General features: G+C 38.9%; 1 protein-coding gene across 1 annotated transcript in view; it reads left to right on the top strand.

The window, feature by feature from the left end:
- Positions 1–16,779, top strand: part of LOC131857056 (uncharacterized) — a 50,510-nt gene extending 33,731 nt beyond the window's left edge. Inside the window, exons 8-9 of the mRNA XM_059209083.1 lie at positions 15,727–15,840; positions 16,084–16,779. Of these exons, the coding sequence (XP_059065066.1) occupies positions 15,727–15,840; positions 16,084–16,257 (288 nt within the window). The 3' untranslated portion in view covers positions 16,258–16,779. The remainder of the gene's footprint in view (positions 1–15,726; positions 15,841–16,083) is intronic.
- Positions 16,780–17,002: the final 223 nt, after the last annotated feature.

Genomic DNA, 17,002 nt, shown 5'->3' with positions numbered 1-17,002 from the left:
ATGTGAAGGCATTTAGACACAGACATCAGAATGGAGTTCAGGTACCTGTTATTTTGGGTAATTCAGTTGAGGTATGTCCTAATGTCTTAGCCATGGATGACGCAGAGAAGGAGTTAGCCTTGTATTCTTTTTCATCTTTTGCTTGGAGGAATAGTTTTGATCCACATGGACATTTAGAGGAGACGGTCGGTAGAAGATTTAGACATGAGCATCAAATTGAAGATTTTATGATGAACCTCCTAGATGATCTTGAAGTGAAACGAAAGATACATTCTAGATTGCCTTTGGATTTCATCAGGAAATGCAGGATTTACAGAGTGGCCGACCAAGCTCAGGACAATGGCAGGCACATCCAGTCTTCATATGATAGAGAAAGCAAAACAATAAGTTTGAATTGGAATGAGCCCGAGGTCGTGGATTTAGATGATTTGATGGCACCAGTCTTGTCTTGTACTCGCAGATGGGTAGACGTTCAGCATCAGAAGTTGAGAGAACAAGGCGTAGCTATGTCTTTTACTTTGGAAGAGAAACCAGCCGAAGGTGGAGCAAGTGTTAGTGAAGGCAATCCTAATCCTAGGAATTCAGGTGAAGGTAACCTTCGGTGTGCCAGTGAGGGCAATCTCCATTCGAGAGGTTCAAAGAGAAAGGAAAGATCAGAAAAGAAGGAGTCGTCCAAGAAAAAGCAAGGTGCCAACAAAGATCAAGTACCGGGTACTTCTTCCAGACCAGAGAATAGAACAGTTCGAGTGGAAGAGTCCATGGAGTCGATGGTACAGAATGACAGACAGGAGGAAGGACAGGCACAACATGTTTCGTCAGATGGATCTCTCCAAGACTATGATTTAGAAGAAGATAATGAAGTAACATCTCCTCCCAGACAAGAAGAAATAGTACATAAAGAAATTCAAGTTCAAGAGACAAGATCGAATATCCCAGATTGGTTGAAGGAAAGATTAACCAAGGTGATCGTAATTGAGGACGAGGACAATGCAATTGACTTAGAGAGCTTTGTTGGACGTTCACATGTGATAACAGAGAAGAAGAAGGCTACAAAGATGTCCAAGATGATTCGAGATGAGACTGGATCTAGAAAACTGCAGATAGCTACACCGGCAGCAGATAAATATGAGGGTGAGATCCTAGCAGAGGATTATGATGTACAGACTTTTGAGTTAGGACCATCCACAGCAGAGCAGACTTTAGATGATGCCACCGACACATTTGAGGCATTGAAGGACAAGTTTAGAGAAGAAGTGGAAAAGAATAGAAAACTTGAGAGAGAGGTCGGTGCATGGAGGACATATTTCAGTCACATCAATGAACCTTTGGGACATCAGGATCCAGTTAGGTCACCAGTGCAGGCATTGCCCCTTCAATCGATCAATGAAGCAGAAAGATTCAGGAACCTGGTCCAGCGTACATGTAGTTGGATGGATAGATCTCATACAGTGGCCATAGAGTTTGTTACAAGGATGTCGAAGATCATTCATCAGGCTATCCAAGTTCTTGAGATAATCCACAGATTGATGGCAACAGTAGCTGCATTTGCCCATACCAAGGACGTTGTCATCCCTGTCTTGAAAGTAATAAGACATACATCCAGAAGAATTTTAGCGCAAGAGAGGATCTTAGAAGGTGATTCTCACAGTTTGTTTCAGTGGTCAACCTTACTCCATATAAAGAGTGTTCTCTTCGAGGACATCAGTGTTAGATGTGGTCAAGTTGAGGAGGTGATCAATCCGATCCAGGACAGAGTATTTGAGGTACTTCGTACCATTCTTGGCAGAAGGATCGAGGTCGAGACAGATGTGGATATACAAGAATTTGAGGATAGAATCAAGATCATCTTTCGCAAAGATGCAGATGTTACAGATGAACAGTATGATCAGATGTATGCCACCATGCTCCTGATTGATAGAACTAAGGAACTTGAACCTACTTGGGACGCAGCTCTTCTAGATGCATTCGATCAGGTCATCCACTTAGAAGAGAGTATCAAGAATCTTCCCAAGATTCCAATCACAGAAATCGAAGGAATCGTGACAAAATTCATTGCATATGCTAAGAAAGAGAATTGGAAAGGGAATAAGATTCTAGATGAAAGGTTGTTAAAGATGACATGACATCTTATTTTTCATTGGTTGATACCTCCTAGATTTTTGTGCCAAATTTAATATTTGGCTATGTATTTAATATTGTTCAGTAAAAAGGAGGTCATTTGTAACAAACCCTAATTAGGGTTTAGGTGTCATGATCTTGTCCGTTGATTTACTTTCAATCTGGACCTTTCATTGTAACTGGGGATGCTATTTATACCCCCATTTTTCATTTCATTTGGTAATAGTTAATAGTCGAATAGTCAGATAAGAGTGAAATAGAGAGATTAGAGTTAGAAGCAATTCTTATTTTGTAGCAAGATTGAGTCTTGAAGAGAGAAACTCAAGCAATTGTTGTATATGATGACTTGGAAATCAATAAAATATTGAAGTTATGGTGTTTTGTTGCAAATTTCTTAAGTTATCTTCATGGTTGTTGGATGTACTTGAATCACGCTCAATCAAAGTAGTTTGTTAATTTGAAAGACTAAGTGTGAGATTTGATATTTGGTGGGATTCGCAATCCAAACCACTAGCTTCTTGCTGATTGTAGGAACGCCTTGCGTGGTCGACTGGAGAACATTTTGAGTCCCTAACCTTCAAGCATTTTCGTATCTAGGATATGTACCCTCGTAGTAGTGTCCTTGGTCTTTGATGCATTGAACATCATTATTACCTTAGAAGATCGCACTAATTTCAATTGAGTTGTTATCTTATGGCAAAATTGAAGTTGGTTGAGTCTTGCCAAATCTCATTCATGCTAAGTCGTTCATAGGGTTAGGCTAGATTAGACTTCCTTAAACCCTGTCCTTTTGCTATTTTTTGAAAGCTTTTTTTTTTTTAGTTTAGTAGAATCTTCGAGCCTTTGGAATCCGTAAGACGCCTTGGAGGAAACAGCAAATCACATCATACCATTAAAAAGCTTGTCCACACGTGGAGACCCCACTAAAAGAACCTTGGAGTCCATCTAACTGATCCTTTTTGCAGATCTTCAGCAGTTAGAGACTATTTTCTCAAGAGAGGATAAGATACCTATTGGTATTTTATTCTGTGTATGATTGTGTATAAAATACACGTCAACAGGTACCCAAGGTGATTCGATGGTGGCAAAGTTGCTTAAAGTTCCATTATCAATTAGAGAATTTGTGCATCTGAGATATAAAATACCTATATGAATTGTTTTCATTGGCCTCGTCTAATGGAGGTTTTCTTTGTGGTCATCTGTCACTACTAGTTCTTCCTGTTCACAGCTTCCATGAGCTCTTTCCAGCTGAACAATATTGGAGAACCCAAAATGATCATTTGGAGGCACAACTGGAAGAAGTTGGGTCAGCTGAGCTATATTAATCTTTGTCTTGTGTCCAACTCTATGATGATTTTTTGGTCATTATTTGTGAAACCATAATATGCTTTCTGTGAGTGCCACCTGTTTGAAGTTCCTATTGAGCTATCTCTTGCAATTAGAAAAGAAGGAAAGAAAGATATTTTATTAATATGATATCCATAGATGACCAAAAGTAGGTCAATGGGACTAGAGGTTACAACAGTTGACAATCGAAGTTTCTGGGAAGAGAGTATTAGAGTAATAGAGATAGATATAAATCATAAGACTACCCTGATAGGTATATTGAGATGGTCTTTAAGCGATTCATGTTCTTTGGATCAGCAGTCTAGATGGGCATTGTTTTTTCTTATATTCCTGAAGTGATGGAATCTAGTCACGTGGATCAATGGCCATAAGAGGCATTTGATGCTGCAGCAATCACTTGTTCATGCACAACTTTGTATGAGTTGGGATACAAAGTGGAGCATATTAATATTATATTTGCCTAAGTTAATTATTAATGCTCAATCATGTAATATATTGTAATTTAAGTTTCCTAGAAACTTTCTATTTTGTAAATCCTTGTAATTTATTTATTGAGCGTTGTTGCTCATTGTTAATCATCAACTATTTTTTACCAATTATGTTTCCGTAATATGGTATTAGAGTAGCCATTTTAAAAATTCTTCCTGGGTGATTTGTTCCATTTAGAAATTTTTAAGATTTTTGGAAAAACGATTGTATCAAAACAAGCTAATTTTGTCTTCTCCACGCGCGTGACCTACAATCTTTTAAAAGTTTTTTTTTGTGCCGCGTTTTTGCCCTCGACCTGTGCCTGGTTGGCTCCACGACCACCCGTCTCTTCGTGCGTCTACATCACGCGATCTTCTGCATCTCTCTTTGTATGATTTTTTGTGTGCCTCCTGACATTTTTCGTGTTCTTTTTTTTTTCTCTTATGATTTATTTCATGCGACGTGATTTATTGCGCCTTGGTTACTTTCCGCCAAAACCCATGTTTGGAGCGACGTGATCTTCATTTTCGCGAGTTGCATTTCATGATTTTCACCAAAGTCGTGGCCTGAGATGGTTTTTGTGGATTTGGGTATTTTTTTTGTAGTTTCGGTGACAGGATTTCTTCGTTGTCTCTTTCTTGACGGTTAGGGTTCTTTGCATTCCAGGTCTTCTTCTTGCAATTTTCGACTAGGGTTTTGACCCTTTAGTTCAAGTCGAAATTTTATTTTGATTGCAAATTTTTGGCAGGTTTTTCGAGACCTCAACTAGGTCGTCAGATTTTTCTGGGTGCATTGTTTTCCGTGCCTTGATTTTTGAGCCGTCAGATCTGCATTTTGATTTCAGATTCCTTGTGGGTTTTTTGAAAACTAATCTGGGTTATCATATTTTTTTGGGTCAGCCGGATTTTTTTTTTCTTGAAATCCATGCCAGCCGTACTTCGTCTTTTTCAAAGTTTGTACCTGATTTTGCTTCTGTTTCAGATTCACACCTTTTCAGATTTTCTCGTTTTCTGTGCATTGGGAAATGTGCAAGATGGCATCATTGACCAACTTGATGTTGGAAGGCAGTCAACGATTCAACAACAAAAATCATAACACTTGGAAGTAGCGCATGTTGACTATTTTCGAATATCGCCGCCTTGATGATTTGGTTTTGGGAAAAGAATCTCTTCCCTCTGCTGCCGGATTTGATTAGGACAAATTTGATGATCGCAATCAAGAAGCTGTCATGCTTCTTAAGCTCTCTGTCATAGATGACCAGTTACCTCAAATTCCTTCTAGCAAATCAGCCTCAGAAATTTGGAAGCATCTAAAGGAGTTGTATGAGACATCCAACAAAAGTCGAGCGTTCCTCTTGAAGAACCAGTTGTTCTCCATCATGATGGATGAACAGATGTCCTTACAGGAGCATCTCATGAAGATTAAGGACATTCAAGATCAACTCGAAGCTATTGGTCGAAAGATGGAGGAAGAGGATATGGTAGTCATAACCTTAAAGAGTACCAAAATCCTACGAGAACTTCATAGAGACTCTCAACATTATGTCTACGAATGTTGATTTGAAATTTCCAGAGCTGTGCACCAAACTTCTGCAGTAGGATCGCTGGAAACAACAGTTTGGTAGCGGTGCCACTTCATCCTCCTCAGAACAAGCTTTTGCAGCCAAATCTTTTCACAAAGATAAAGGCAAATCTCAGTCATCTCAGTCCTCTCAGCAGAAGGGCTCTAGTCAGTCACAGGAAGGTTCGAAGAAGAAGGTTCAATGCAATTATTGTCACAAATCTGGTCATATGATTAAGGATTGTCACAATCACATAGCTTTCGAATATCGGAAGCAGGGAGGGTCTCAGCCTAAAGCCAATGTTGTTGAGTACACAGAGCAGAAAGAGTGCCTTTTACGCCTTCATGGCTAAAAGACTTGCAGACCACGTGAAATCTTCTGCTTGGTATATTGATTCTGGTGCTTCTTGACATTTCACTCACATGCATGATTGGTTTACAAAATTCTCTCCCTATACTGATTCAGTCATATTTGGAGGAGGTGAAGAGTATACCGTTGTCGGCAAGGGCAACGTTCAGATACAATCTGGTGGGAGGAATCTCATATTCCTCAATGTATACTACGCTCCTGGCATGGAACTAAACCTTCTCTCTGTGAGTCAGATTATGCGGCATTCTCCTCAGCTTGATGTCATCTTTAGTGCCCATAAGTGTTCAATTGTAGATCGTGTGACACACACTTTTGTTGCTGTTGGTATTGAGGATCATGGTCTTTATAGACTTGTGGATACAGGTGATTCTCTTGAGCATGCCTTCGCAACAAAATCCTCCTCTATCACTCGTCTGTGGCATCGACGATAGGTCACCTGAACATTCATTACCTTGCTCAGCTTGTTCGGGAAGATTTAGTACATGGCCTACCTGATATTCAAACTCAGAATCATCGAGTTTGTGAAGCTTGTCAGGCTAGGAAGCAACACAGGACACCGTTCAAGGATGGTGACTCATGGCGAGCATCTAAGGTACTATAGTTGGTCCACGTCGATGTATGTGTTCCAATGAATACTCCTTCTGTTACTGGGTGCAAGTATTTCTTACTTTTTGTTGATGATTACAGTCGTAAAATGTGGGTGTACTTTCTTAGATAGAAATCATATGTGTTTCTTGTATTTCAGAAATTCAAGGCCTTGGTAGAAAAAGAGTCTAGTTGTTCTATTATTACTCTTAGGTTTGATAATTGGGGGGGGGGAGCTTTGTTCTATTGCTTTCTCCACTTTCTGTGATACAGATGGCATAAAACGTCAGTTAACCACACCATACACCCCTCAACGAAAACGGCATTGTAGAACGTCGCAACCACACCATTACAAAAATGGCTAGGTCTATGCTGGAACCAGAGAAACGGGACTCGCTCGGACTCGCCTAAACTCGGCGAGTCCGAGTCCGAGTCATGCTCACCGAGTCTCTGGGGCTCGGACTCGGACTCGTCTGAGTCTGGCGAGCAAACTCGCCAGACTCGCCAAGTTGGCGAGTTTGGTTCAAACTCGCCAAACTTGGCAAGTCCCAAGCCTCAAACTCGGCTACTGGCTGGGTTAGTAAAATGACAAAAAAAATACATTTTAAAAAGTTTTTTTTAAATGAATGGTATCGTCTTTGTTCACTACAACCTTCGCTTGAGAATGAGAAAAATTAGGGTTAAAACATGTCACCTTGGGGGCGCTACCCCCAAACCCCCGTCGAAAAATATGGGGGGAAACTGCGTCGATATAAGTAGGGAAAATTTAAGCTCCGAGTCTGACATTGATTGGATCGACCAGGTAGATATAGAGGCTGAGACTATAGCCATGGCAGAGGAGGAGTGGAGAGCATGAGCACAGACAGGAGATTTAGAGGCAGATAGTGACATGGATGTTCCTGATGTTGGTGAGCATGGCATGGTGTCACGGGGAGCGGCTATGGCTGTCGAATCATCCAGGACCTACCTTAGACGCCTTCGCAGGGGGCCAGGGCCGGAGGGTGCAGGCTCCTCTGAGCCATAGGCTTGTAGTTGTATTTACCTTTGGTATTTGTATGAAACATTTGATGATGATCATATGATGACATGGATTTTTTATTCCATGAGTTTTGTAATATTGTATACATTTGACAATATTTATATATCTATGTTATTTCCTTCAGCTACAATTTGCGTTTATGCTTATGTGATTGATGTATACTTGTGTATGTTATCAAATTAGCCGAGTTTGATGATGTTATTGTGTCTTTAAGGTGTATTCAATAAAGGGTGCCTGAAACAAGTTTTAAATCTTTAAAAATCTCTAAATTTCTTGAGTTTTTCACTTTCCCGAGTCCAGCCGAGTCTGGAGCCGAGTTTGACGCCGAGTCCCGAGTCCGAGTCCGAGTCCGATTCCGAGCCGAGTTCGAGTCCCGTTTCTTTGGCTGGAACACATAAATGTTCCTAAGAAGTATTGGGCTGAAGCAATGTTTACTACAGCCTATCTCCTTAATAGGTCTCCCACTCATGCTGTTAAGGGGAAGACCCCTGAGGAAGCATGGATTGGTCGCAAACCCAGGATCAACCATCTAAAAGTTTTTGGCTCTCTTGCATATGTTTGGATTCCAGATACCAAGCGCTTTAAGTTGGATTCCAAGAGTCAGAAGCTTATGTTTACAAGATATAGTGACAACCATAAGGCCTATGGGCTGATTGATGTAGACACTAATCGTCTTATCTTCAGTCGTGATATTGTCTTTGATGAAGATCAAGGACCATTTCAGCTTTCTTCGTTTGAGCAGAATTATGAGGATCAGCCTTTGAAGGCTTCTAATTTAGGTGTTCGTCTTCCATTTGGTTCACCTGATGGGAGGGATGATGCAGATTCTGTATTTGATGATGCACTACTTGAATTTCCTCTGGATGATTCTAATCTTCCACCTGTTCCAGATCCTCTTCCACCTCCAGTTCCAGTTGTTCCTCCTTCATCTGATGTTGGCACTTCTACTCTCCGGCCTAAATAGTGGGCTAAGACCATTAGTGATCTTCGTCCTTATGAGCTCATTGAGGGTAGATCTTCCAGAAATAAGGGCAAGCAACAAAATACAACTAACTTTGCTCTCATTGCCAACATTCATAGTATTTATGAGCCTCAGACCTATATAGAAGCAAAAGGGATTCCAGAATGGGAACAAGCAATGGACTCAGAATACAAGAGCCCTTTGAAGAACAACACTTGGGTTCTTTCCGATCTTCCTCCAGGGAAGAAGCCCATTAGCTGCAAATGGGTGTACAAGGTCAAGTATCATGCAGATGGTACTTTGGATAAGTATAAGGCCATATTAGTTACTCGAGGATTCACATAGCGGGAGGGCATTGATTATGAGGAGACCTTTGCTCCTATTGCCAAGATGAGTACCATTCGTCTTCTTCTAGCTATTGCAGCTCTGTTTGGATGGAAAGTCCATCAAATGGATGTTAAGAGTGCCTTCCTCAATGGGGAGTTGCAAGAAGAAGTCTACATGATGCAGCCTCCTGGTTTCAAGGTTGCCGGCAAAGAACATCAAGTATGTAGACTATAGAAAGATTGATCAGTACTTGGTTGCTCATGGTTTTCAGCGTTGTCCTTCTGATAGTAATCTGTATATCAAACACTCTGGTGATGATATTCTCTTTCTGGTTGTCTATGTGGATTACTTGATCATTATTGGCAATTCGGCACATTTGATTGCAGAAATCAAACAGGACCCGTGCAAGGATTTTGATATGACAGATTTGGGGCTTCTCCATTATTGTTTAGGTATTGAGGTTTGGCAGACTGATAGTAGCATTTTTATTTCTCAGTCTAAGTATGCTAGGAACTTGCTTGATAGGTTTCGAATGTAGGATTGCAAACTTGCTTCCACACCTATGGAGACAAGACTAAAGTTGTTAGCCAAGTCTGATTCTCCTTCTATAGATGAAACATAATTCAGGCAACTAGTGGGCAGTCTCATCTATCTTACTGCTACTAGACCTGATTTCAGTTTTGCAGTGAGCTACATTTCACGCTTCATGACAGCCCCCAAGGCTGATCATTGGGTAGTAGCAAAGCGTGTGCATCGTTATGTGAAAGGCACCTCTGATTATGGACTTCTTTACACTCGGAGTCATGATCCTAGACTCAGTGGGTTCACAGATTCAGATTGGGCAGGTTCGGTTGATGATAGGAAATCAACTTCTGGATATGTGTTCAGTTTGGGATCCGGTGCAGTCACATGGACTAGTAAAAAGCAGCAGGCAGTGGCTCTCTCCTCGACAGAAGTAGAGTATCGAGGAGCAGTTAAGCCATCATGTGAGGCAGTTTGGCTTTGCCAGATGCTTGCGGATATGCTGATATCTCAGGCAGGTCCAATTCCCTTGTTTTGTGATAATCATGGAGTGCTCAAACTTGCCAAGAATCCCGTCTTCCATGAAAGAACCAAGCACGTGGAAACTCATTGTCATTTCATCAGAAAGCTTGTTGAAGACGGTTCTGTTCAGTTGCTGTTCCAACAATAATAGAGCAATCAGTTTTTAGTTGTTAAACATGCAACTTAAAGCTTTGCTTGGCTCAGCCTTCATTTGAAAATCATGAGGCTTTTAGATAAATTTGCGTAGTCAGAGATGTAGATAATTGGAAATACTACTTATTAGTTAATTGAATCAATGTGCATTGTCAAACAATTGTTAATGAAATTTAAATAGCATTTGTAGCTTGAAATTGATTGGTAAATTACTTTCATAGTGCATTGCAATTCCTATAGCTCGCTGTGAGACTCCATTTCTTCTTTTATTTTCCTTTGTTTCCCAAAACACAAGTTTCTACACGCTAGAGCTATCCATGCTACATCTAATGATGCTTTTAAAGGCTTTTTTGTTGCATCGGACTATTAGAAAGTGAGGAGGTGAAAGAGGAGATTGGAGACGACGAGTATGGATACATTTTCCCATTTTGAGTCATCATGTCACTCAAAGATTGGAACCACATGAAAGGCTCCAGATCTTCATACTTTTCTTGTTTTAGATCAAGGTGGAGTCTTTTGTACTTGTGGATAGTGTGTTTGTCCCTATTCATAGGTAGGGTTGTGTGCTTGTGGATAGTTTGTTTGTCTTTATATACAGGTTGAGTTGTGTGTTTCTGAATAATGTGTTTGTCCCTATCCATAGAATGCTGTTGGATACTGTGTCTGTCCCCATCCTTATTTGTTGTTGTGTTCATTGTTGTTTTCAGCATGTGTGTCCCTTTTGAAACAACTTTTTATGATGGGTGGCATGTGTGTACTTGTTGAAACAACTTTTGATGATGGTTGGCATGTGTGTCCTTGTTGAAACAAATTTTGATGATGGATGGCATATGTGTCCTTGTTGAAGCAATTTTGATTACTTGGTGATCTATCCATAATGGTTGTTTGTGTGTATCCCTATTTAACAACCTTGATTACTTGATGGCGTGTTTGTGGATTCATGCTTGCCCATGAACTTTTAACTACTTGGTAAACTTTGTGTATGCCTTTGGTTTGTTGGGTGTTATTTGGTTTGTTGTACTCGTCCCAGTCCAGTTCTATTGCTCCAACTTTTGTTTGGAGTAATGTGATAAGGGGGGAATTTTGGAAATATTACATCTATAGTTTGAATTACTAGATTAGTAAATAAATATATGTTGGTATAGTAGATTGTTATTGAAATAAATATGTTCATACTATATGAGAAGCACACAGGAAACACTAAGAGAGTGGGGGGGGGTGAGGGAGAGTGAATCAGTGTTTCAGATTTTTCAAAATATCTGTAAACTCATAAACCATTGAACACAGGGATATGAAAATAAAAGCATAACACAAAGCAAGAACACACAATATTTTCTCATAGAATACCCTTTGGGGTAAAAAACCACGGCACAAGAGAAATCTATTCACTTCAAAGAAAAGCACAGGGCTGCAACCCATATTACAAATGTGAGCAACAACTCACTTAAAATCTTCCCCTTCTAAGAGCACTAACTCTACATAACAGAGGCACCCACCTCCGTAAGAGCTTCAACTCTATTCAAGAGAGGTACCAACCTCCAAGTGAGCTCGAACTCGCTAACATTAGAAATTAATATGCTTTCCAGATCAAATGCCACACTCAGCAAAGGTACACAGTATCTCAGAATCTGTCTGTCTTTTATAAGATAGGTATGTAAACAGAGTTCAATATGAAGAATAGAGACTCCAATTCTATCTCAAGACGCACAGCACCACATATCAATTTTAACACCTTAGAGTTAAAAAAATACCCACCGAAATCTTCACAGAAGCTGCTCTACACACTCACGTATATGCAAGTGTTAGATTCAACTAATCGCACTGGCCGCTTTTTCTTCACAAAACACGCCATGCATCGCAGGACTTAGATTCGTATATTTGTCCGTCACAAAACATGGCATAAAAAAAACGACTTCAAATCAATACGAATTCTGCAATCAATTTCTGAGACACGACTTAGCCGTCTAATCCAGTCAGAGACACATTCTCATGAGTTCCCAAATTTAAAAAAAATAAAATCACAGCCATCATATTTACTGTCGTGCTCTTCACCAAAAATTAACACCATTTTCGACATATTAACGAAGGCCTGATAATTGTTTGACAAGTTCAATTCACAGAAAAAACGACTCAGCCATGCCTTTTTTTGGATAAAAACCTATATTCAAGGCATCACGAATTCCCACTCATAAAAAATTCTGAGTTCGAAACTTCTGGATAATATAGCCACACAAGCTACCATTGACTTATCAATAATGTCTATGCTTTTTCGGTTAATATTTGCTTCTTCCATTTGAACATGCCCACACCACAGAGTTTTAATGCCTGAAGCCATTTTTAGTAACCACGAATTCCTTTTTAATTTGAACACTCTTTGAAAAAGAGTGCACGATGTAAAACGCGTCAGGCACGTAAATTTCCACCACGGCATCTACAATTGCTTAGAAAACCGACGCAGCTACCTCTGGCGCAATAGAAAGAACAACCACACAAAAGAAACTTATTTCCATAATTCACTGTAACGGCAAGGAAGAAATGATGCATTGAAATAATAATTTTTTTTTTCAAGCACACAGAGATTTAAAATTGAAACATCCTTCACACGGATTTTTTAAAACTCCCTTATGTGGCATTCTGTCGATTCAGAAATATAATTAAAGCATTCAGATCCTTATATAAAAGAACTTCGACCATATTCAGATAAATAAATAATATCCGACACATTATGACTTTTCAACCATGACATGGCATATGATTTGGCAAGTAAGCTGACAAAGTTGATGACATGAAACAAATAAGCACACAAGCAAGCTGCTGAAGTAGGTACACAGCCAGCTGATGCAGACACACACAGCTTAATGACACACCCAAACACCTCAAGCTAGCAGGCAGCTAGCTCAACCAGGCAGGCAACCACCTCAAGCAGCTAGGCAGGCACCTCAAGCATAATAGCTGCTCAAACAAGTAGACAAGAAAGCTGTTCAACTGAAAATCATAAACAGATATAATTCACCCTTAGACATCAATGACAAATAATCCAACACTATATTGGTTAGATTGCGAGTTGTTGGGTAGATTAGTTCATGGAGAAGTTTTATTAGTCACTTGGTTGGTTAAAAAGTGAAAGGCTTATATAAGCCTATAATAGTATTGTACTCAATCTATCTGGTGAAATACATCTATCTGGTGAAATACTATGCTATTGTTCATTATTTAGACAATCCATGATCTAGATTATTTTAGCAAATATCAATATAGATTATTTGTAGAGCAAGATATTAACTACTTAGCACCCAAACCATTTAGTAGTTTGCCCTCAGTTTCAAGGAAGAATTGTCTGGTAGTGCTAAAAAAATCCTTCATTAGCCTCTTCAAACAATGTGTGGACATCTGGATGCCTGGGATTGAGTACAATAACTTATCTCAAGCAGGTAGTAAAAACAATCAAAAGAAAGAATCAGACCAAGAAGAATTGAATGAAAATGAAGATGCGAGGGTGTTCTGGACAAAATCATTTGAAACATAGGACGTAGTTTTATGGAAGGATGACACCTAAGTTTTAGGATCAATTTGTGATTGAAGTGGTTTTAATTTATGTGGTATTTAAATCTTGAGTTTCTGCTGCAAAGTTCTTAGAGATGATTATCGAATTGTTAATTTTTTATTTTGCAGAGAAAGTTTGAAGAAAATGGAATCATTTGTAAGTTGCTTTTTGGCCGAATATCTTCCTACAGAACAGGACTGGCTTCTTGTCCTTTCTTTTCCCATTCACCTAGTTTCTACATGAAAACTTGCTGCCTGTTGTTTTTAGGGAAAATATCGAAAATCTCCTGTTTCTATTTTTCCCATTCCCATGTTGTCATCTGTTCATTGATAATAGAAACTGCAGTCTCTGGCATGGAACCTCTGTCTTCCCTCTGATGGTACCACCTAGATTGCCCTGGACACTGCTGAAGATGGTGTGCTTTAAAAAATTAACTCCAACACAAGCAACGGGAGCTTGGGATACCGAGACCACTGCCCAGTGGAGGAAACTCAATAATCAACTTGGTCATAAGTATTTTTTAAACTAAGACAACATATTTTTGATGTCTCTTAAATGAGCATTGTGAAAGTATTGAGTTGCATGGAAGGACGCTTAGGAATGTAAGACAATCAATTTGGAGGATGAGCTCATATACATAAAAAATGAGTTAAGAAAGAAAGAAACAAAGTTGAAAATCCACTCAGGAGCTGTGAAGAATCCTGTAAGAGCATGTCCCATGCAATCCATTACCCATTCAAGGTTTTAGAACAAGAAATATTCAGGGAATTCCATATTTTAGCAAGGGGAATCTTGAATGTTCACAGAAAAATTATAGGAGTTATATCATAGAGATCCAATGTTAAGAGGAAATGCAGCATGAAGAGGCTAGTACCATTTATATCCAACAGGTTGTGAATGCTCAAAGTCACAGTTTCTGCTGGTAACAAGTGAGTGTATGCTTAGCAGAGTACATACAATGTGCAACTGTCGTAGAATGAATTTAACGAAACTTGAAGAGTGCACCCAAGCTAAGATAGAAATTACAGGAGCTTATCCTGGTCTTAACACACTTGTAGCTTTTAATTCAATAAATTTATGAAATGAAGGTTTTCTCACCCTCCTGGAATGATGGGGTAACTTTAACAGGTGAAAGCCACTATTGAAATAAGATGATCCAAGTAGAAGATATGACAAACAGCTATGGGAATTAACAAACTTGAAAATGATTGAAAACAGCAATTCTGAACATCTAAGAGAGAGGTCTGAAAGGATCACTAGGGACTGATCATCTGCACGGTGTATAATGATCAAGACATTGCTGACTGCCAGTTGGAAATGTTAGCAATGATACTCATCATTTACAAATGTGAAGCTTGAAATTAGAAATATCCTCTATTTCTATCTTTGGGCATCAAAATTTCCAAGACCTAAGTTTTGGCTTGTGTTGCTATGTGTGTACCTATGCGCTTACTTTCTTTAATTTTTATAATTTGTCCAGTTTTCATTTTGATTGGCAGTAGCAATCTAGCCACATACAAGTTGAGATACAACCATTCTAGAGCATGAATCCTCTGTTAAGCTTAAAGGTATAGCGTGCTGGGTAGTATATATATATATGTATATATATATGTATACATCATTATTACTTATTACCCATTAATTTTGTTGCCCCCAAAATTCAGTCCACCATTTCTTGTCATCCTAGTACTTAAAACTCCAGTAACATAGCTTTTAAAATTCATTGCAATATTATAAATATTGCTCAGAATTGATGAGATGAAGAGCTGGTTGTAAATTCAAGGTTAAATATTATCTAGCTCATTATATTATGACGATTCTTCAGATCTGTTATATCTTTTATATTTTAGCTTTTCGTTCAGTTTATCTTGTGCTCAATAGTTTTAGACCAACAGTTTAGCTAGAGGGAAGCCTATCCTTGGCTGGATGTTAAATATAAGAAGGCCTGCCCAAAGCGGAGGCAAACAGCTGTACTGTGTTTTCTTTGCTTTGATTGTGCTGTTATATTCAGTTCAGGTATTTATTAAATTTATAATATTCAAGACTCTGTGTGATCTTCTTTTGCCACTCACCACTCATTGCAGCAGCATTTTTACTATGTTGACTATTAAATACCTATATAAATTGTTTGTTGTTCATGTTGTAAAATTTAAGTTCATTTTGCAAGCCTGCACAATCTAAAAATAATATTCTACTTGAATGCCGAACAGGTGCTTTATACACTTGGTGGACTTGAAAATTTGAAGCTTGCTAAGAAGTATTATGCTGCAGCGATTGACTTCACTGGGGGAAGGAATACACGAGCTCTATATGGTGTTTGCTTGGTAAGATGTGAAAGCTTGACATCATGCCTTGGCATATTTGTTATTTACAACAAATATACTGTTATGAAATGTACATTTATGGTAGAGCTACCCCAAGCATTCCTTTACTGTTATGAAATATACATTTAGTTTGTTCAGTCCAGTACCCTAACAATTGCCTGGGATACAAAATAAACCTTCTTTGGACTGAAAAGTACATGCTATATTCAGTTGTCTAACATGACACATTGTATAAACATGCAGTGTGGAGCAGCTATCAATCAATTAGCTAAGGGCCGTAGCAGGGAAGAAAAAGAAAGCTCAGAGTTGCCGTCCCTTGCAGCAGCTGCTTTAGTCAAAGATTACAAGCAAAGATCACCTGAAAAGGCTCCTTTGGTTATGTCTGTTCTTGAGCAGATGAAAGCCATTTCATTATAGTTATGGAAATCTTGCACTTGCTATTTTTATGACATTGAGTTCGAACCTTTTTTCTTTGTAGAAGATTACAATGTTGTACTCTAGGCAAAAAGCATGCCAGTGATAATGATAAAGCATTTTTTTTAATTCTTGTTTGGCCATCTTCAAAGCAACTGTTGGAAAACAATTACAGGCTCTGGGGAAAATTAAATGAAGGGCACTGCAAGATTTTGCCATTGTTAACAGTGCCGTTTGAGTATGATTTTATATGTTTCACAGGCTTCTGATGTTGGAAGAACCTACATATTCTGACATGACGTGGGAATGATTCATTAAAGAGATCTGCAATTGAGTCTTGGTGCTAGAGCAATGCATTATATTATAACATATTTTGATTCTTGAATCAACCAATTAGTCACCGGAAATAATAGCTGGCTGTCTATGATGATATTTGTTTTGCTGAAGTTGGTCATTGGAATTGTCCATGTCGAAGCAACTTTGAACTCAATTTATTATGAAAGAGTCTACAGACTTTGACAGCGAGGTATAGGATGCACTGAATTGCAAAAGCTGACTTATTCTCTTTGTGGAAAGTGGATAGGCAAATAAGCGTTCAAAAGTCAAAATGAGATATTTTAGATTGTTGTTGAAATATGCTAAATAGCCATTGACATACTCAAAATTGAAAATTCCAAAGTCAATTATCAGGGATTCGCCTAGCGGCATGAGGTACGTTGAACCTGCTATATTCCTCAAATGGTAGTTT

This window comes from Cryptomeria japonica, chromosome 7, assembly GCF_030272615.1.
Source record: "Cryptomeria japonica chromosome 7, Sugi_1.0, whole genome shotgun sequence".
NCBI lineage: Eukaryota > Viridiplantae > Streptophyta > Pinopsida > Cupressales > Cupressaceae > Cryptomeria > Cryptomeria japonica.
This window is presented reverse-complemented; position numbering and strand designations above follow the sequence as displayed.